General features: G+C 43.1%; 1 protein-coding gene across 2 annotated transcripts in view; it reads right to left on the bottom strand.

Moving 5' to 3' along the window:
* LOC112235840 (enhancer of filamentation 1) overlaps positions 1-16,269 on the bottom strand; it is a 65,834-nt gene extending 49,565 nt beyond the window's left edge. The window contains exon 1 of one of the 2 annotated variants that reach the window (XM_042295155.1): positions 16,207-16,269. Coding sequence is in view for 1 of the 2 variants with exons in the window: in XM_024404374.2 (XP_024260142.1) it covers positions 10,887-10,898 (12 nt within the window). In the remaining variant the exon portion in view is untranslated. Of the gene's footprint in view, positions 1-10,886; positions 11,162-16,206 lie in introns of those variants that run through there. The other variant, XM_024404374.2, reaches the window with a different exon arrangement.
* Positions 16,270-17,835: the final 1,566 nt, after the last annotated feature.

Genomic DNA, 17,835 nt, shown 5'->3' with positions numbered 1-17,835 from the left:
ATAGCCTTGGGCTCAGTAAGTAGTGTATTGAATAGCCTTGTCCAAAAGGGCTCAGTATAGTAGTGTATTGAATAGCCTTCTCCAAAAGGGCTCAGTATAGTAGTGTATTGAATAGCCTTCTCCAAAAGGGCTCAGTATAGTAGTGTATTGAATAGCCTTCTCCAAAAGGGCTCAGTATAGTAGTGTATTGTGTAATACAGTCCTTGACATACCTAAAAGCCAGGCCAGAAGACTTTTGACTCAACTAATGTAACGGTATTCATGGGATCAAAGATAAAGAGGTCTCAGCTCTGGGGAAGAAGGGGGTTCTATTAAGAGGGATAAGGGGCGTAAAAGATGGGGGGGTGTAACCTAGTAACCCTTAGGGACATAATCCGTCAAAAGCTATTGGCCGAGATGTACGATGTGTTTACGGTATCTCTACAGGAACACATTTCATGGCTTTACATAGAAACACACCAGGTTCGCTTCACACTGTCCTCTCAATTTCACGCTCCACAAAGAGGTTCTGCCCCAACACAAAAATATAAAACGTCCTCCATCGTAGTATCTTTAATTCATAAAGTGTATTGAATAGCCAAAAGGGCTCAGTATAGTAGTGTATTGAAAAAAAGGGCTCAGTATAGTAGTGTATTCGGACCACTTTGGAGAAAAAAAAGAAGAGTATTTACTCCACAAAGAGTGACATTATAAAACAAGATATTTGCCAGCTTACAAAATAGCAACTAATGTAGACACTGCTATTTACTCACTCTAGCACAGACACCCACATTGACTCTCCCAGGCACTAAACGCACGGTAGCTGCTTGCATACAAGGCAATTTGTTGTGAAAGCTGAGCTTGAGAATGCCTTAGCAGCATGGGGACTTCTTGGCTGGACCACCATGTTCTCAGCTGTCAAGGTTCTTTTAGTTTGACATCAGGACGGAATCCCAAATGGCACCCTATTCCCTAGACAGTGAACAACTTTTGACCTAGGCCCATATTCACAACCATCTCAGAGTGATCTAGGATCAGTTTGATTGATTTCCTCCTAAGGTTAAACATGGAAATGATTGGTTTTGTATTGTTATTGATGTAAGGCAGAGAACTCTCAGGCGCCGCGGCCCATAATGCATTCTGCCTCTCCCCACTGGCCATTTTCAAATGGTAATGCTCGGCCCACAGTGCAATGGCACAGCAGGGGGTGTGGAACCTTTGTTCATTCATAGCAGGGGAATGTGCTCTTCACGCTGCTCACAGTGGAACATTTTGTTGACGGGGAGGGGGTGAAGTGGGGGCAACAAGAGGGAGAATTCAGAAATATCTCCAGAGAGGTGTAGAGAAACTGAGTACACACACACACACACACACACACACACACACACACACACACACACACACACACACACACACACACACACACAGAGACTTATGCAAGGGAACGAGCAAACTACACTCTAAAATGTCTCCCAAACTTTTCACCACCTTATGAAAACAACGTAGCGAGTCTGTTTTGTGGGGTTTTATGTTGAAAGGACTAAGAATGATTTGATATTGAAAGTAAGAACATTGAGATGCAATGGTCGTGTCATACTAATGTACCTGCATAACAATGTCTTTGTAATTACACGGGTACAGGCTCCCTCAGTAAAAGGTTGATTTGTGGGAGAAAGGCCTTACAACAAAGGAGAGGATTGTATACTTCAACGATGGCTGAAATCTGCTCCATGAATCAACCCTGTTCTTCTCCTGGAGAATACAAATGCCTGCACAGAGAAGTGCTCTTTCTGAGCAATGCCACACACACACACACACACACACACACACACACACACACACACACACACTGAAAAGACTGTGAACTCTTGGTGGGCCCCCTAGCTGGGCTAAACTCTCGTAGCCAATGAGAAGGGGAAACCTTGAAACAATCAAGTGCATCTTCTGACTAACCTCTCCATACACATTCCTCCAGGAGGGTTTTAGTCATGGGGAGCTCCTGGACCCAACCACCCCACCCCCATCTCACACACCCAGCTCTATTTCCCCTCGCTCCGCCTACCCCACTTCCTATTTCTTTCAGTTTCCTTCTCTTTCAGTATTAGAACCCCCCCTCCTCTGTCCTCAATCACTGGCTTGCAGAACAATGTATTCACTCTCTCCTTCGCCCCCATTCTCTTTGGACCGCTGCCTGGCACCTGAGCCCGCAAGAAAGAGAGAAAACACACCCCAGAAGAAGAAAGAGAGAAAACACACCCCAGAAGAAGAAAGAGAGAAAACACACCCCAGAAGAAGAAAGAGAGAAAACACACCCCAGAAGAAGAAAGAAGAAAACACACCCCAGAAGAAGAAAACACACCCCAGAAGAAGAAAGAGAAAAACACACCCCAGAAGAAGAGAGAAACCCCAGAAGAAGAAAGAGAGAAAAAACACACCCCAGAAGAAGAAAAACACACCCCAGAAGAAGAAAAAACACACCCCAGAAGAAGAAAGAAGAAAACACACCCCAGAAGAAGAAAGAAGAAAAACACACCCCAGAAGAAGAAAGAGAAAAACACACCCCAGAAGAAGAGAGAAAAACACACCCCAGAAGAAGAGAAAAACACACCCCAGAAGAAAGAGAGAAAACACACCCCAGAAGAAGAGAGAAAACACACCCCAGAAGAAGAAGAAGAAAGAAGAAAACACACCCCAGAAGAAGAAAGAGAGAAAACACACCCCAGAAGAAGAGAGAAAACACACCCCAGAAGAAGAAAGAGAGAAAACACACCCCAGAAGAAGAGAGAAAACACACCCCAGAAGAAGAAAGAGAGAAAACACACCCCAGAAGAAGTTCGGTTCACCTAATCAGTCTTCACTGTGGTGGTGGAGCTATTTCTACCACGTTTTTTGTACTATACGGTTTGTTTATGTACGGTTTGTTTATGTACGGTTTTTGTACTGTACGGTTTGTTTATGTACGGTTTATGTACTGTACGGTTTGTTTATGTACGGTTTGTTTATGTACGGTTTGTTTATGTACGGTTTGTTTATGTACGGTTTGTTTATGTACGGTTTATGTACTGTACGGTTTGTTTATGTACGGTTTATGTACTGTACGGTTTGTTTATGTACGGTTTATGACCTGTCAGTCTCAAAAGAACCAGCTTAAAGGGGGTGGATGTTGGACTACTATGGGTATGTAGGACTGAGCCATTATGACCAAAATATACACATCACAATATTTTTCTAATTTCTTGATGGTCTGGTGGTATTTGACGGTATGTTTCTGAATAATAAAAGTTCTACATTTGTTTTATGAGTAGTGTATGACCCCTTATGACCTATCTTATCCCTCTGCTGTCTTTTACATTCTCCTCCAGGATATTCTCTCTCTCCCTCTCTCTCTCTTTCTTTCTCTCCATATCTCTCTCTCCTCTCTTTCTTTCCTCCATCTCCTCCCTCTCTCCCCCTCTCCCTGCTTTCTTTCTCTCCATCTCTCTCCTCTCTTTCTTCCCTCTCCCCCCTATCTCTCTCCCTCTCCCTCTCCCTCTCCTTTCTCTCCATCTCCCTCCCTCCCATCTCCCTCCCTCCCTCTCTCCTCTCCCTCTCCCTCCCTCCTCCTTGTTTCAGTGTTATGAATCTGTGAACCCCAGCCAGTCCAGTGTTATGAATCTGTGAACCCCAGCCAGTCCAGTGTTATGAATCTGTGAACCCCAGCCAGTCCAGTGTTATGAATCTGTGAACCTCAGCCAGTCCAGTGTTATGAATCTGTGAACCCCAGCCAGTCCAGTGTTATGAATCTGTGAACCCCAGCCAGTCCAGTGTTATGAATCTGTGAACCCCAGCCAGTCCAGTGTTATGAATCTGTGAACCCCAGCCAGTCCAGTGTTATGAATCTGTGAACCCCAGCCAGTCCAGTGTTATGAATCTGTGAACCCCAGCCAGTCCAGTGTTATGAATCTGTGAACCCCAGCCAGTCCAGTGTTATGAATCTGTGAACCCCAGCCAGTCCAGTGTTATGAATCTGTGAACCCCAGACAGTCCAGTGTTATGAATCTGTGAACCCCAGCCAGTCCAGTGTTATGAATCTGTGAACCCCAGACAGTCCAGTGTTAGGAATCTGTGAACCCCAGCCAGTCCAGTGTTATGAATCTGTGAACCCCAGACAGTCCAGTGTTATGAATCTGTGAACCCCAGCCAGTCCAGTGTTATGAATCTGTGAACCCCAGCCAGTCCAGTGTTATGAATCTGTGAACCCCAGCCAGTCCAGTGTTATGAATCTGTGAACCCCAGCCAGTCCAGTGTTATGAATCTGTGAACCCCAGCCAGTCCAGTGTTATGAATCTGTGAACCCCAGCCAGTCCAGTGTTATGAATCTGTGAACCCCAGACAGTCCAGTGTTATGAATCTGTGAACCCCAGACAGTCCAGTGTTATGAATCTGTGAACCCCAGCCAGTCTGGCAGGCAGCCAGCGAGTCCATTTCATCTGACCCGGGTGGTTTGAGAAAAGTAGTGGACTATATAGGCCAGGGAATAGTTTGTCATTTGGTACGCATTCAGTGTTCCCAGGGCAAAACATAAACAATCCAGGAGGAATTTAATTCTTAACACTTCAGCGCTATGAATGATTCACATCCAGTAAGAGGAAGAGCATCTGATAGAAGGGACAGAAAATTTCCTGTCAATATTTAAGTGGATTAAACTGGGCTATGTCAGAAGATAAAGGCTGTAAACTGTCAACCAGAATGGCTGACTCAGGAACAGACAGAAGATAGCTATTAGTGTGTCATTTAATCTATATAGTGGACTACTTTTGACCACAGGCTAATGGACCCTGGTAAAAAGTAGTGCACTACATAGGGTGGCATTTGGGACTCAACCTGTGAAGTGTAACCAGAGGTCAGGTCCCTGACTGCCTGACCTATCCCAGCCTAGCATACATCCAACCTTCCCTTTCTTTGTTCCGTTGCATAATAAAGATAGGTTATCACAGATTGAATGGTGTGGTGGTGTCTGTGCTATTGCTAAGCCCTCTCAGACAAACGTGGCAGAGTAGAGAGTAGTAGAGAGTAGTGGAGAGAGAAGAGGAGTAGTAGAGAGAGGGGTGGAGCAGTAGAGAGTAGAAGAGAGTAGTAGAGAGAGGAGTGGAGTAGTAGAGAGTAGTAGAAAGTAGTAGAGAGAGGAGTGGAGTAGTAGAGAGAGGAGTGGAGTAGTAGAGAGAGGAGTGGAGTAGTAGAGAAAGGAGTGGAGTAGTAGAGAGAGGAGTGGAGTAGTAGAGAGAGGATTGGAGTAGTAGAGAAAGGAGTGGAGTAGTAGAGAGAGGAGTGGAGTAGTAGAGAGAGGATTGGAGTAGTAGAGAAAGGAGTGGAGTAGTAGAGAGAGGAGTGGAGTAGTAGAGAAAGGAGTGGAGTAGTAGAGAGAGGAGTGGAGTAGTAGAGAGAGGATTGGAGTAGTAGAGAAAGGAGTGGAGTAGTAGAGAGAGGAGTGGAGTCGTAGAGAGAGGATTGGAGTAGTAGAGAGAGGAGTCGAGCAGTAGAGTAGTAGAGAAAGGAGTGGAGTAGTAGAGAGAGGAGTGGAGTAGTTGAGAGAAGAGTGGAGTAGTAGAGTAGTAGAAAGTAGTAGAGAGAGGAGTGGAGTAGTAGAGAGAGGAGTAGAGACTAGAGAAAGGAGTAGTTGAGAGAGGAGTGGAATAATTTAGAGAGAGGAGTGGAGTAGTAGAGAGTAGTAGAGAAAGGAGTGGAGTAGTAGAGAGAGGAGTGGAGTAGTAGAGAGTAGTAGAGAAAGGAGTGGAGTAGTAGAGAGAGGAGTGGAATATTAGAGAGAGGAGTGGAGTAGTAGAGAGTGGAGTGGAGTAGTAGAGAGTAGTAGAGAGTGGAGTGGAGAAGTAGAGAGTATTAGAGAGTAGTAGAGAAAGGAGTGGAGTAGTAGAGAGAGGAGTGGAGTATTAGAGAGTAGTAGCGAAAGGAGTGGAGTAGTAGAGAAAGGAGTGGAGTAGTAGAGAGAGGAGTGGGGTAGTAGAGAGTAGTAGGGAAAGGAGTGGAGTAGTAGAGAGTAGTCGAGAAAGGAGTGGAGTAGTAGAGAGTAGTCGAGAAAGGAGTGGAGTAGTAGAGAGAGGAGGAGTGGTAGAGAGTAGGAGAGGAGTGGAGTAGTAGAGAGAGGAGTGGAGTAGTAGAGAGTAGTAGAGAAAGGAGTGGAGTAGTAGAAAGTAGTAGAGAAAGGAGTGTAGTAGCAGAGAGATGAGTGGAGTAGTAGAGAGTAGTAGAGAGAGGAGTGGAGTAGTAGAGAGTAGTAGAGAGAGGAGTAATATAGAGTAGTAGAGATTGGAGTGGAGTAGTAGAGAGGAGTGGAGTAGTAGAGATAGGAGTGGAGTAGTAGAGAGAGGAGTGGAGTAGTAGAGAGAATTAGAGTACTAGAGAGAAGAGTGGATTAGTAGAGAGAGGAGTGGAGTAGTAGAGAGAGGAGTGGAGTAGTAGAGAGAAGAGTGGAGTAGTAGAGAGTATTAGAGAGTAGTAGAGAGAGGAGTGGAGTAGTAGAGAGAGGTGTGGAGTAGTAGAGAGAGGAGTGGAGTAGTAGAGAGTAGTAGAGAGAGGAGAAGAGTAGTAGAGAGAGGAGTGGAGTAGTAGAGAGTAGTATAGAGAGGAGTGGAGTAGTAGAGAGAGGAGTAATATAGAGTAGTAGAGATTGGAGTGGAGTAGTAGAGAGAGGAGTAATATGGAGTAGTAGAGAGGAGTAGAGTAGTAGAGAGAAGAGTGGAGTAGTAGAGAGAGGAGTGGAGTAGTAGAGAGAGGAGTGGAGTAGTAGAGAGAAGAGTGGAGTAGTAGAGAGTATTAGAGAGTAGTAGAGAGAGGAGTGGAGTAGTAGAGAGAGTTGTGGAGTAGTAGAGAGAGGAGTGGAGTAGTAGAGAGAGGAGTGGAGTAGTAGAGAGTAGTAGAAAGTAGTAGAGAGGAGTGGAGTAGTAGAGAGTAGTAGAGAAGGGAGTTGAGTAGTAGAGAGTATTAGAGAGTAGTAGAGAGTACTAGAGAGAGGAGTGGAGTAGTAGAGAGAGGAGTGGAGTAGTAGAGAGTAGTAGAGAGAGTAGAGGAGTAGTAGAGAGAGGAGTGGAGTAGTAGAGAGTAGTAGAGAGGGGAGTTGAGTAGTAGAGAGTATTAGAGAGTAGTAGAGAGTACTAGAGAGAGGAGTGGAGTAGTAGAGAGAGGAGTGGAGTAGTAGAGAGAGGAGTGGAGTACTAGAGATAGGAATGGAGTAGTAGAGAAAGGAGTGGAGTAGCAGAGCGTTTTAGAGAGTAGTAGAGAGAGGAGATGAGTAGTCGAGAGAGGAGTGGAGTAGTAGAGAGTAGTAGAAAGTAGTAGAGAGGAGTGGAGTAGTAGAGAGTAGTAGAGAGGGGAGTGGAGTAGTAGAGAGTACTAGAGAGAGGAGTGGAGCAGTAGAGAGTATTAGAGAGTAGTAGAGAGAGGAGTGGCGTAGTAGAGAGAGGAGTGGAGTAGTAGAGAGTACTAGAGAGAGGAGTGGAGTAGTAGAGAGTACTAGAGAGAGGAGTGGAGAGGTAAAGTGTAGTAGAAAGTAGTAGAGATGAATGGAGTAGTAGAGAGTAGTAGAGAGGAGTGAAGTAGTAGAGAGTAGTAGAGAGAGGAGAGGAGAAGTAGAGAGAGGAGTGGAGTAGTAGAGAGTACTAAAGAGTAGTAGAGAATAGTAGAGAGTAGGAGAGAGAGTAGTAGTAGAGAGAGGAGTGGAGTAGTAGAGAAGTAGAGAGGAGTGGAGAGAGGAGTGGAGCAGTAGAGAGTATTAGAGAGTAGTAGAGAGAGGAGTGGAGTAGTAGAGAGAGGAGTTGAGTAGTAGAAAGTAGTAGAGAGAGGAGTGGAGCAGTAGAGACTATTAGAGAGTAGTAGAGAGAGGAGTGGAGTAGTAGAGAGAGGAGTTGAGTAGTAGAGAGTAGTAGAGAGAGGAGAGGAGTAATAGAAAGTAGTAGAGAGAGGATAGGAGTAGTAGAGAGAGGAGTGGAGCAGTAGAGAGGAGTGGAGTATTAGAGAGAGGAGTGGAGTAGTAGAGAGTAGTAGAGAGAGGAATGGAGTAGTAGAGAGAGGAGAGGAGTAATAGAAAGTAGTAGAGAGAGGAGAGGAGTAGTAGAGAGAGGAGTGGAGCAGTAGAGAGGAGTGGAGTATTAGAGAGAGGAGAGGAGTAGTAGAGAGTAGTAGAGAGGAGTGAAGTAGTAGAGAGTAGCATAAGGTAGTAAAGAGGAGTGGAGTAGTAGAGAGAGGAGAGGAGTAGTAGAGAGAGGAGTGGAGTAGTAGAGAGTAGTAGAAAGTATTTGAGAGTAGTAGAGAGGAGTGGAGTAGAGAGGAGTAGAGTAGTAGAGATTAGTAGAGAGGAGTGAAGTAGTAGAGAGTACTAGAGTGTACTAGCGAGGAGTGGAGTAGTAGAGAGTAGTAGAGAGGAGTGGAGTAGTAGAGAGTATTAGAGAGAGGAGTGGAGTAGTAGAGAGTAGTAGAGAGGAGTGGAGTAGTAGAGAGTAGTAGAGAGGAGTGGAGTAGTAGAGAGTAGTAGTCGAGAAAGTAGAGAGGAGTGGAGTAGTAGAGAGTAGTAGAGAGAGGAGAGAGGAGTGGAGTAGTAGAGAGGAGTGGAGTAGTAGAGAGTAGTAGAGAGTAGTAGAGAGAGGAGAGAGGAGTGGAGTAGTAGAGAGTAGTAGAGAGTAGTAGAGAGGAGTGGAGTAGTAGAGAGGAGTGGAGTAGTAGAGAGTAGTAGAGTCCAACGAGGTCAGGTCTGCTGTGTCAGAGGGAATGGGAAGGTAGTATACCGATCCAACCCCTACAGGGCCTGATAACAAACCCTGTAGCCCTAAAGAGCCCTGGAGAATAAGGCTGAATACACAGGCATGACGAAAGCAATCACTTTACCCTTAGGGAAAGCCTGCATGCGCCATGCACTCAGAAGTGTGAAGTGGACTTCTAATACGAATGAGGGGTCTTCTAATACTAATCTAGATGTGGGTTATTTTCCCAAAGATTAAGGCCAAGCTGAGTATTACAGCATTGTGGTAATTTAACACTGAAGTCATTGGCCCTTAATACTACTGAAACACCAGAAAACTACATCACAGCTTTGCATGACAGCCAGCTCTGACATTCCTAATATGGTCGGATAACACAGACTTCAGACCCAAGCACATGACTCCAATAAAGAACAACAGAGGTGGTTATTTCAGTAACTACAGATATTTTGGAGGATTCCAAACAGCACCATCAGTCGGTTCCAGAACGTATGACCAGCTCTCTTGCCAAGTGCCCTACATTTCCTTGATGGTGTGAAGTAGACAAAAGCATTCCAATCGAGAAGAGTACTGAACCTCAAACCATAGTAGGAAGTGGGGTCTTTTCATAAGCTCCAATCAATGCCTTACAGAGTTTGTTAATGGTGGCGGAAAGGTCTGAAACTATAAGAGGCCAGGTTTCCTTGACATAGGAGTTGAGAGACAGACAGCTCCATGCCCCCAAGGCAGGAATTTATGCTGATGCTGAGGCATAGCCAGGCCCTGATTGAGCAATCTCTGTTTCTTTACAGATCTCATGAACAGTGAAGTCTATTCAATTATGCAATCTAAGCAGCTTTTAAAAAACCCTGAATATGCTATGTCATGGAGACAATTATGTATAAAGAGGTTTACTTGTTACAACAGGCCAGTCAGTGCTAGGACTCACACCCACAGAGTAGAATGGGTTAAATCAACTTCACTGAATGTCTCGTTTGTTCGTCAGACCTGGAGTGTAAACTAAATATATTGCCCAAACAAAGCTACAGCCACGGTCGAACGGACAGCAAGGGGATACAGAGAGATAACTCAGAATGACTGTGCCGACATATCCCCCTACTAAGTAACCTGATTCGATACAATCATGTATTATTTATTACCCGTGAAGGTATAGCATTCACTGTCAACGCATGAGTATTTCATTACTCCGAAATACATCGACCCATGGGCAGAGGAGAGAGAATTATTGGGAAGAGGAGAGAGAATTATTGGGAAGAGGAGAGAGAATTATTGGGAAGAGGGGAGGGAATTATTGGGAAGAGGAGAGAGAATTATTGGGAAGATGGGGGGGAATTATTGGGAAGAGGAGAGAGAATTATTGGGAAGAGGAGAGAGAATTATTGGGAAGAGGGGGGAATTATTGGGAAGAGGAGAGAGAATTATTGGGAAGAGTAGAGGGAATTATTGGGAAGAGGAGAGGGAATTATTGGGAAGAGGGGAGGGAATTATTGGGAAGAGGAGAGAATTATTGGGAAGAGGAGAGAGAATTATTGGGAAGAGTAGAGGGAATTATTGGGAAGAGTAGAGGGAATTATTGGGAAGAGGAGAGAGAATTCATCGGTAGAGGAGAGCATTCTTATGTAGGCTAGTATTCAGCGTCGCATGCGATTCGAGCATCACTTCAGCACTTTAAATCCCACTTCGCCCACTTTGGAAGAGCGCATAGCCTACGCACAGAGAAAGCAACCGGACATATATATTTTAAACCAATGTAATTAATATCGTAATGTCCCTGTTTATGACTGGAGGCCAAAGAACGAACTGACAGACCACGGAACACCCTCTTCCCGCGTTGACATCCCAAGGCAGCGGTGGGCTAAATGTCTCCCTGGGTAACATTGTTACACAAATGCTGTTAGCCTACAACACTGTTGTTACAACATTGTTACAATCTAAACTGAAACTAACTCAGGTTCATTCTTGTTTTTACTTGTGGTGAAAATAGTTAGAACTTTTCCCCAATACATAGCCCTAGGCTACATAAAGTCTAGTCTGAAGGAGATAAAATATTGGTGTTTTGCCAGTTTATAATCACACAATAATTTAATAAATCCGTTACAACAACCATGTCAGTGAATTCCTGAAGATCTCATTTCAATGACTTTGTGAACAGTCACTTACTTTGTACTTCATTTTGAGCGCCTCGTCTTCTCTCTGACTCCGGGGAAGTGTAAAATATCCGCTTGTCGTGTCAAAAAGAACACATGTGAATGTCGCAACGAAACGTTTTATTTTGCGATCAAAACAGCCATCAAGATTTGGTCAATGGTAACGACAATAAAAAAAGCGAATGTTTCCTTCAATAATTTTCAACACAGTCGTGCGTATCACCCAGGTTCTGCAATATACTTATCTGGTTGCCGCTGAACGTGAATGATCTTACTACATGAGCGCCTCAGCTCATTTACAATGTCTCTTAACTCATTGGTCAAGTCGCTGCAGAGTACAACTGACGTCATATAATGAACGGCCTGCTACGACGTTAAATGTCCATGTCTGTTGACTACGTTAGAGGCAAGGACCACTGGAGGAAAGAGTTGATAAAATGTAGTGAATTATGACTCAGTCTTATGGGACTTCGCTTGGTGCAATGTACATGCACCTATAAAGGTATTTTAGCCATCACTAACAGGCAGGGTTGGGTTACTTTATAAATGTAATCCGTTACCTGTCCATAATTTTAATAAGTAACGTAATTTGGGGATGACCCCAAACTCTGTAACGTAATCTGATTACATTCCGTTACTTTTAGATTAATTTCCCCTTAAGAGGCATTAGAAGAAGACAAAAAAAAAGATTTACCAATTAAACAACATCTATTGCAGGATAAATCATTGTTAAAGTTTACATAGCTGGCCATATATGGATGTTCAATTTTACTTTATAGGTTGGTTATTTAGGCTTCTTCTAACTCATCGCTTTCTACTACATATAATAATACGATTAAATGATATCTTTACATTAAAAACCAAAGTCTATCAGAATTCCAGTCATTCCAATAAATGTTATACCCCTTGATCTTCAACAATAGGACTTGGAAATATGGAAGTATAGACTAGCCAAATTGTTTTACCTGAGCATGACACCAAAACTAATGACTTATTAGCCAGCCCTACTCTGTTGTTAATGATTTTGATGTCATGGAGGACTGATTGGGCTCATTGATTCCAGTTGAAAAATAAATGCTGCACTCATGGAATGGCATGTTTTGAGCACTACTGAAAAGTGCAATTTACATGTGAAAAATGAATGCCATATTCTGCATTTTCTATAGGCCGATTGTTTACCTTTTTGTTGGTGACACTTTGACACCTTGATAATATGCAGCTGTTTAAAGGGCAAATCCACAGATGAAACGATAACAAAACTGTCACCCCATGTCTGTTTTGGTAAAAAGCTGAGGTATGGGGAAATGTAACCACTCTCATATGAATAGACAAAGCTATGGATGCAAGGACTGAACACCCATCATATAAAATGTATCGTTTTAACCATGTTATGAGGCTATACAGTGTTTGTTTACAATGACAATGGACACACCTTCTCATTGCATGGTTTTTCATTATTTTGACTATTGTCTACATTGTAGAATAATAGTGAAGACATCAAAACTATGAAATAACACATATGGAATCATGTAGTAACCAAACACATGTTAAACAAATCAAATCAAATCGAAATATATTTTATATTTGAGATTCTTCAAATAGCCACCTTTTGCCTTGATGACAGTTTTGCCCACTCTTGGCATTCTCTCAACCAGCTTCAAGAGGTAGTCACCTGGAATGTATTTAAATTAACAGGTGTGCCTTGTTAAAAGTTCATTTGTAGAATTTATTTTCATCTTAATGTGTTTGAAACAATCAGTTGTGCTGTGACAAGGTATGGGTGGTATACAGAAGATAGCCCAATTTCAAGAACCTTGAAAGTTTCTTCAAGTGCAGTCTCAAAAACCATCAGGCGCTAAGATGAAGTTGGCTCTCATGAGGACTATCACAGGAAAGGAAAACCCAGAGTTACCTCTGATGTAGAGGATCAATTCATTAGAGTTAACTGCGTCTCAGATTGCAGCCCAAATAAATGCTTCACAGAGTTCAAGTAATAGACACATCTCAACATCAACTGTTCAGAGGAGACTGCGTGAGTCGGGCCTTCATTGTCGAATTGCTGCAAAGAAACCACTACTAAAGGACACCAATAAGAAGAAGAGACTTGCTTGAGCCAAGAAACAGGAGCAATGAACATTTGAACGGTGGAATTCAAGGCACACTTAACCAGCATGGCTACCAGCGATATGCCATCCCATCTGGTTTGCGCTTAGTGGGACTATCATTTGTTTTTCAACAGGACAATGACCCAACACACACCTCCAGACTGTGTAATGGCTATTTGACCAAGGTGAGTGATGGAGTGCTGCATCAGATGACCTGGCCTCCACAATCACCCAACCTCAACCCAATTAAGATGGTTTGGGATGAGTTGAACCACAGAGTGAAGGAAAAGCAGCCAACAAGTGCTCAGCATATATGGGAACTCCTTCAAGACCATTGAAAAAGCATTCCTTATGAAGCTGGTTGAGAGAATGCTAAGAATGTGCAAAGCTGTCATCAAGGCAAAGGGTGGCTACTTTGAATAATCTCAAATATAAAATATATTTTGATTTGTTTAACAATTACTACATGATTCCATATGTGTTATTTCATAGTTATTCTACATTGTAGAAAATAGTCAAAATAAAGAAAAACCCTGCAATGAGTAGGTGTGTCCAAGCTTTTGACTGGCACTGTACATGGTGCATATATAAGCGTAGGTTGACGTAGCAGAGGGTCTGTTGATATACCCGGCCGCCAAACAAATAGAAAACCATCCGGAAAGCAACCACTGCATTTTTTTGTCTGCGCCAGGTACACCGCCATTTAGGCGTAACCAACCCAAAACATAAAGGTATAGCTCAACCAAGTCATGGTCACCAGACAATGAGAATAGTTTCCGTTCTAAATCTAGCTCTTCATCCATATGTTCCTTCTACATATTCGGTGAGAGGTGTTGGTGAGAAAGTTGGTGCATTAACAGGGACAGGTCAGGAGGAACTACTTTTGTTTGACCTCATTGAACAAGCTCATCAACACTGCACCACTAAATCATAGCCTAGGGCCTGTAGGCCAACTCGTTGGCATTGAAACCAAAGTAAGTTGAATTATGTGTAGACATGGTAGTGATCTTGTGCGAGCAGGACGTGTGGATAAAGAGTGGGTGAAGTTGATGTAAGTCATCGGTTCTTTCATGTACTGTTGATCATAGAGCTCGACAAGCCAACATGGAACATTCCATTTGTGTTATATCTTGTCAACAGTTATATCCTCTAAGCAATGGAAGTTTTACTGTTGGCTCACTGTCAGGTAAACTTTCATAAACTGATTAGGGAGGGCACAGGAAATCACAAATAGACACACGCACACACACACACAGACACAGACACACAGACACACAGACACAGACACACACACGTGTGTTTGACTGGAGAGGTCACTACCACAACAACAGACATGAGAAGGACTCATCTTTCCACACACACACACACACACACACACACACACACACACACACACACACACACACACACACACACACACACACACACACACACACACACACACACACACACACACACACACACACACACACACGTGTGTATTTGAGAAAGAGCAAGTGTAGCAGAGTATTTACCAGTTGAGGTTCATATGACAGATGGAAGAAAAAGGAAGTGCGTTTCTACTGTATGTTTCATGCTTTTTTCAAGCTCAAGCTTCAACAGAGTTTCCGTTTCTATGATAATAAACGATTGTTAATCAACGTTTTTTTGGAAACATACGTTTCTGAACTATTTCCAGTGAAATATAAATAAATAAAATTTGAGCATCACAAATTGTCACAAAAATGTGTCTGGCCTAGTTATTTATCAGTAGCTGTACTTTACTTTACTATTTATATGTGCTTTGTACTCCCATACATTTTCCCTGACTCCAAAAAGTACTTGTTACGTTTAGAATGCTCAGGCAGGACAGCAATATGGTCCAATTCACACACCTATCAACATAACAGGTTGTCATCCCTACTGTATCTGGTCTAGCGGACTTACTAAACACAAATACTGCGTTTGGTGTGTTGTAGTGCGCCCCTGGCTGACTGTAAATGTAAAAAAAACAAGAAAATCGTGCCGTCTGATTTGCTTAATATTAGGAAGATCATGTATAGGTTTTACTTTTACTCAAGTATTTTTTTTTTTACCTTTACTTAACTAGGCAAGTCAGTTAAGAACAAATTCTTATTTTCAATGACAGCCTAGGAACAGTGGGTTAACTGCCTGTTCAGGGGCAGAACGACAGATTTGTACCTTGTCAGCTCGGGGATTTGAACTTGCAACCTTCCGGTTACTAGGACTACTCTCTAACCACTAAGCTACCCTGCCGCCCCAAGTAGTATGGACATTCAGTACACTTTTTCCAGTATTTAAAACCAAATACTTTTCAAACTTTTACTCAAGTAGTATTTTACTGGGTGACTTTAACTTTTACTCAAGTAGTATTTTACTGGGTGACTTTAACTTTTACTCAAGTAGTATTTTACTGGGTGACTTTAACTTTTACTCAAGTAGTATTTTACTGGGTGACTTTAACTTTTACTCAAGTAGTATTTTACTGGGTGACTTTAACTTTTACTCAAGTAGTATTTTACTGGGTGACTTTAACTTTTACTTGAGTCATTTTTATCTATTAAGGAATCTTTACTTTTATTTAAGTATCACAACCAGCGTCTCCTTTTTTGTCTTGACATTGAGTGGGACTTCGATATTCATGATAACGTATCTTTTCCCCCTGATAGACACACCATGGACCTTGATCAGACTGTTTTTCCTACCCAGTAAAATCAAGAACCCAACAGCATCTAATGAGAAAACACTTATTAACCCCCCCCCCACCTCACCCTCAACCTTACCCTCTAAACAAATGTCCTGCCGAACCACTCTCTTTTATCAACCCTCGTCTAGCTGCTGCTAAGCGAATCATCACACAATCCCTTAATTGTTCAATAATACACACAACCACTCACTTTTATCAAGACATAATCGCTCCGGGGCGACAGGTAGCCTCGTGGGGCGGCAGGTACCCTAGTAGGTTAGAGCGTTGGGCCACTAACCAAAATGTTGCTTGATCAAATCCCAGAGCTGACAAGGTAAAAATCTGTTGATCTACCTCTGAACAAGGCAGTTAACCCGCTGTCATTGTAAATAAGAGTTTGTTCTTAATCTGACTTGCCTAGTTAAATAAAAAATATATGTTCTTCACAGAAGTTATTATCTTTGTTTTGCGATAACAGTGTACTATTTATTGTGCTAACCAAGAAAACACTGTCTAAATAACATAATATAAAAGGGACTTACTCCGTCTCTATGCGTGTGCAGTGTTGTAGCACAGATTAACAGCACAGATGAGACTTAAGGTCTTGTCTTAAAGAGTATAGTGGTGAAGAGAATAGAGGTGAGAAGAAACGCCCTAGTTAGCATCTCTGAGCAGACACAGCCTTGCAAGAAAGCCTTCCTTGTGTGTGTGCGCGCGCGTGTGTGTGCGCGTGTGTGTGTGTGTGTGTGTGTGTGTGTGTGTGTGTGTGTGTGTGTGTGTGTGTGTGTGTGTGATTGGTTAAGAACGTTGGGCCAGTAACAGAAATGGCCGCCTCGCTTCGCGTTCCTAGGAAACTATGCAGTATTTTTTATTTTTTATTACTGCATTGTCGGAACTAGAAGCACAAGCATTTCGCTACACTCGCATTAACATCTGCTAACCATGTGTATGTGACAAATACATTTGATTTGATTTGAAAAGGTTTCAGGTTCAAAACCCCGAGGTGACTAGGTCAGAAATCTGTCAATGTGCCCTTGAGCAAGGAACTGAACCCTAATTGCTAGTGTAAGTCCCTCTGGATAAGAGTGTGTGAACATTTTGGTTTTTGATACTGATTCTCTGCTGCTCTGTGTTACCCAACCAAAATCCCCTGTTTGAAGAGTCTGCAGACAAGCCAAACAATCAAAGGCCGGAGAACGATTAGTGTTAGTGTTAGCGTTTAGGCTCACAGTGTTCCCTACCCCACGTTCCCATGACAACAAGTCACCATGGTCGTATCATTCTGTACTAGATCTACTGTAGTGTGGCAGCAGAAGCAGCTCCCAGAACTGTTTGTGGGGTCTTGCCATCTCTCCTGCTGTATTATCATACCAAACAATGCCACCAGTTTGGCAAGACAACACAAACAGATCTTGGCCTACATTATCACAGGGAATTGCACCACAGAAATAGCCTTACAAATAGCCTTGTAATTACCCTTTCATCTTTGTCTGCTTATGGGTATCAGTGAAGTCTGAGTTGCATAAGAGCCCTGTAGATTTCACCTCTGTTTAACAGGGACAGACTTCTTTCATAAGAAGGTCCCAGGGTTCTGTGCTAAACTGTGAACCAGACTGACGGTTGAAGGAGGCGGGATCTCCAGATAGTGTCACATGACAACAGGCTCTCTGTGCTGGGTAACGATAGGGTAGAGGTGGCCCCTCGTGGTTTATAGCCTTCACACTCTCCCAACCACCTGAGCCAGATTTATGGGCCTGCCTCCCACCTTGTCCAGCGGGGCCCTATTCCCTACATTGGGCAGTACTTTTGACTAGAGCCCTATGGGGCATACATAGGCACTACGTAGACAACGTGTATAGGAAATATAGGAAACTACATAGGGAATAGGGTGCCATTTGGGACTCTAACTTGGTGAGACCCCAAGTTCGGCCCCCCGCTCATCACCTCTATGTGGGCCGTGACCCCCAGTGACCTCGTGACCTGGCAGCAGCATGATGGAATGCTGGGCACGCTAAGACAAGGGCTTCAAAATATGGAATTAGCCCACAATGTTTCTTATATCCTTATATTGATAGGTGCCATTTTGAATTGACATTGAACCCTAATCCTAATCTGCATCGCGGAAATTCACCTTTAAGCATGATTGAAATTTAAACGCAATCTTTCTGCTT

This window comes from Oncorhynchus tshawytscha, linkage group LG13 (genome assembly GCF_018296145.1).
Source record: "Oncorhynchus tshawytscha isolate Ot180627B linkage group LG13, Otsh_v2.0, whole genome shotgun sequence".
Taxonomy (NCBI): domain Eukaryota; kingdom Metazoa; phylum Chordata; class Actinopteri; order Salmoniformes; family Salmonidae; genus Oncorhynchus; species Oncorhynchus tshawytscha.
Note: the sequence above shows the minus strand (reverse complement) of the source record. Positions and strands in the feature narration are given on the sequence as shown.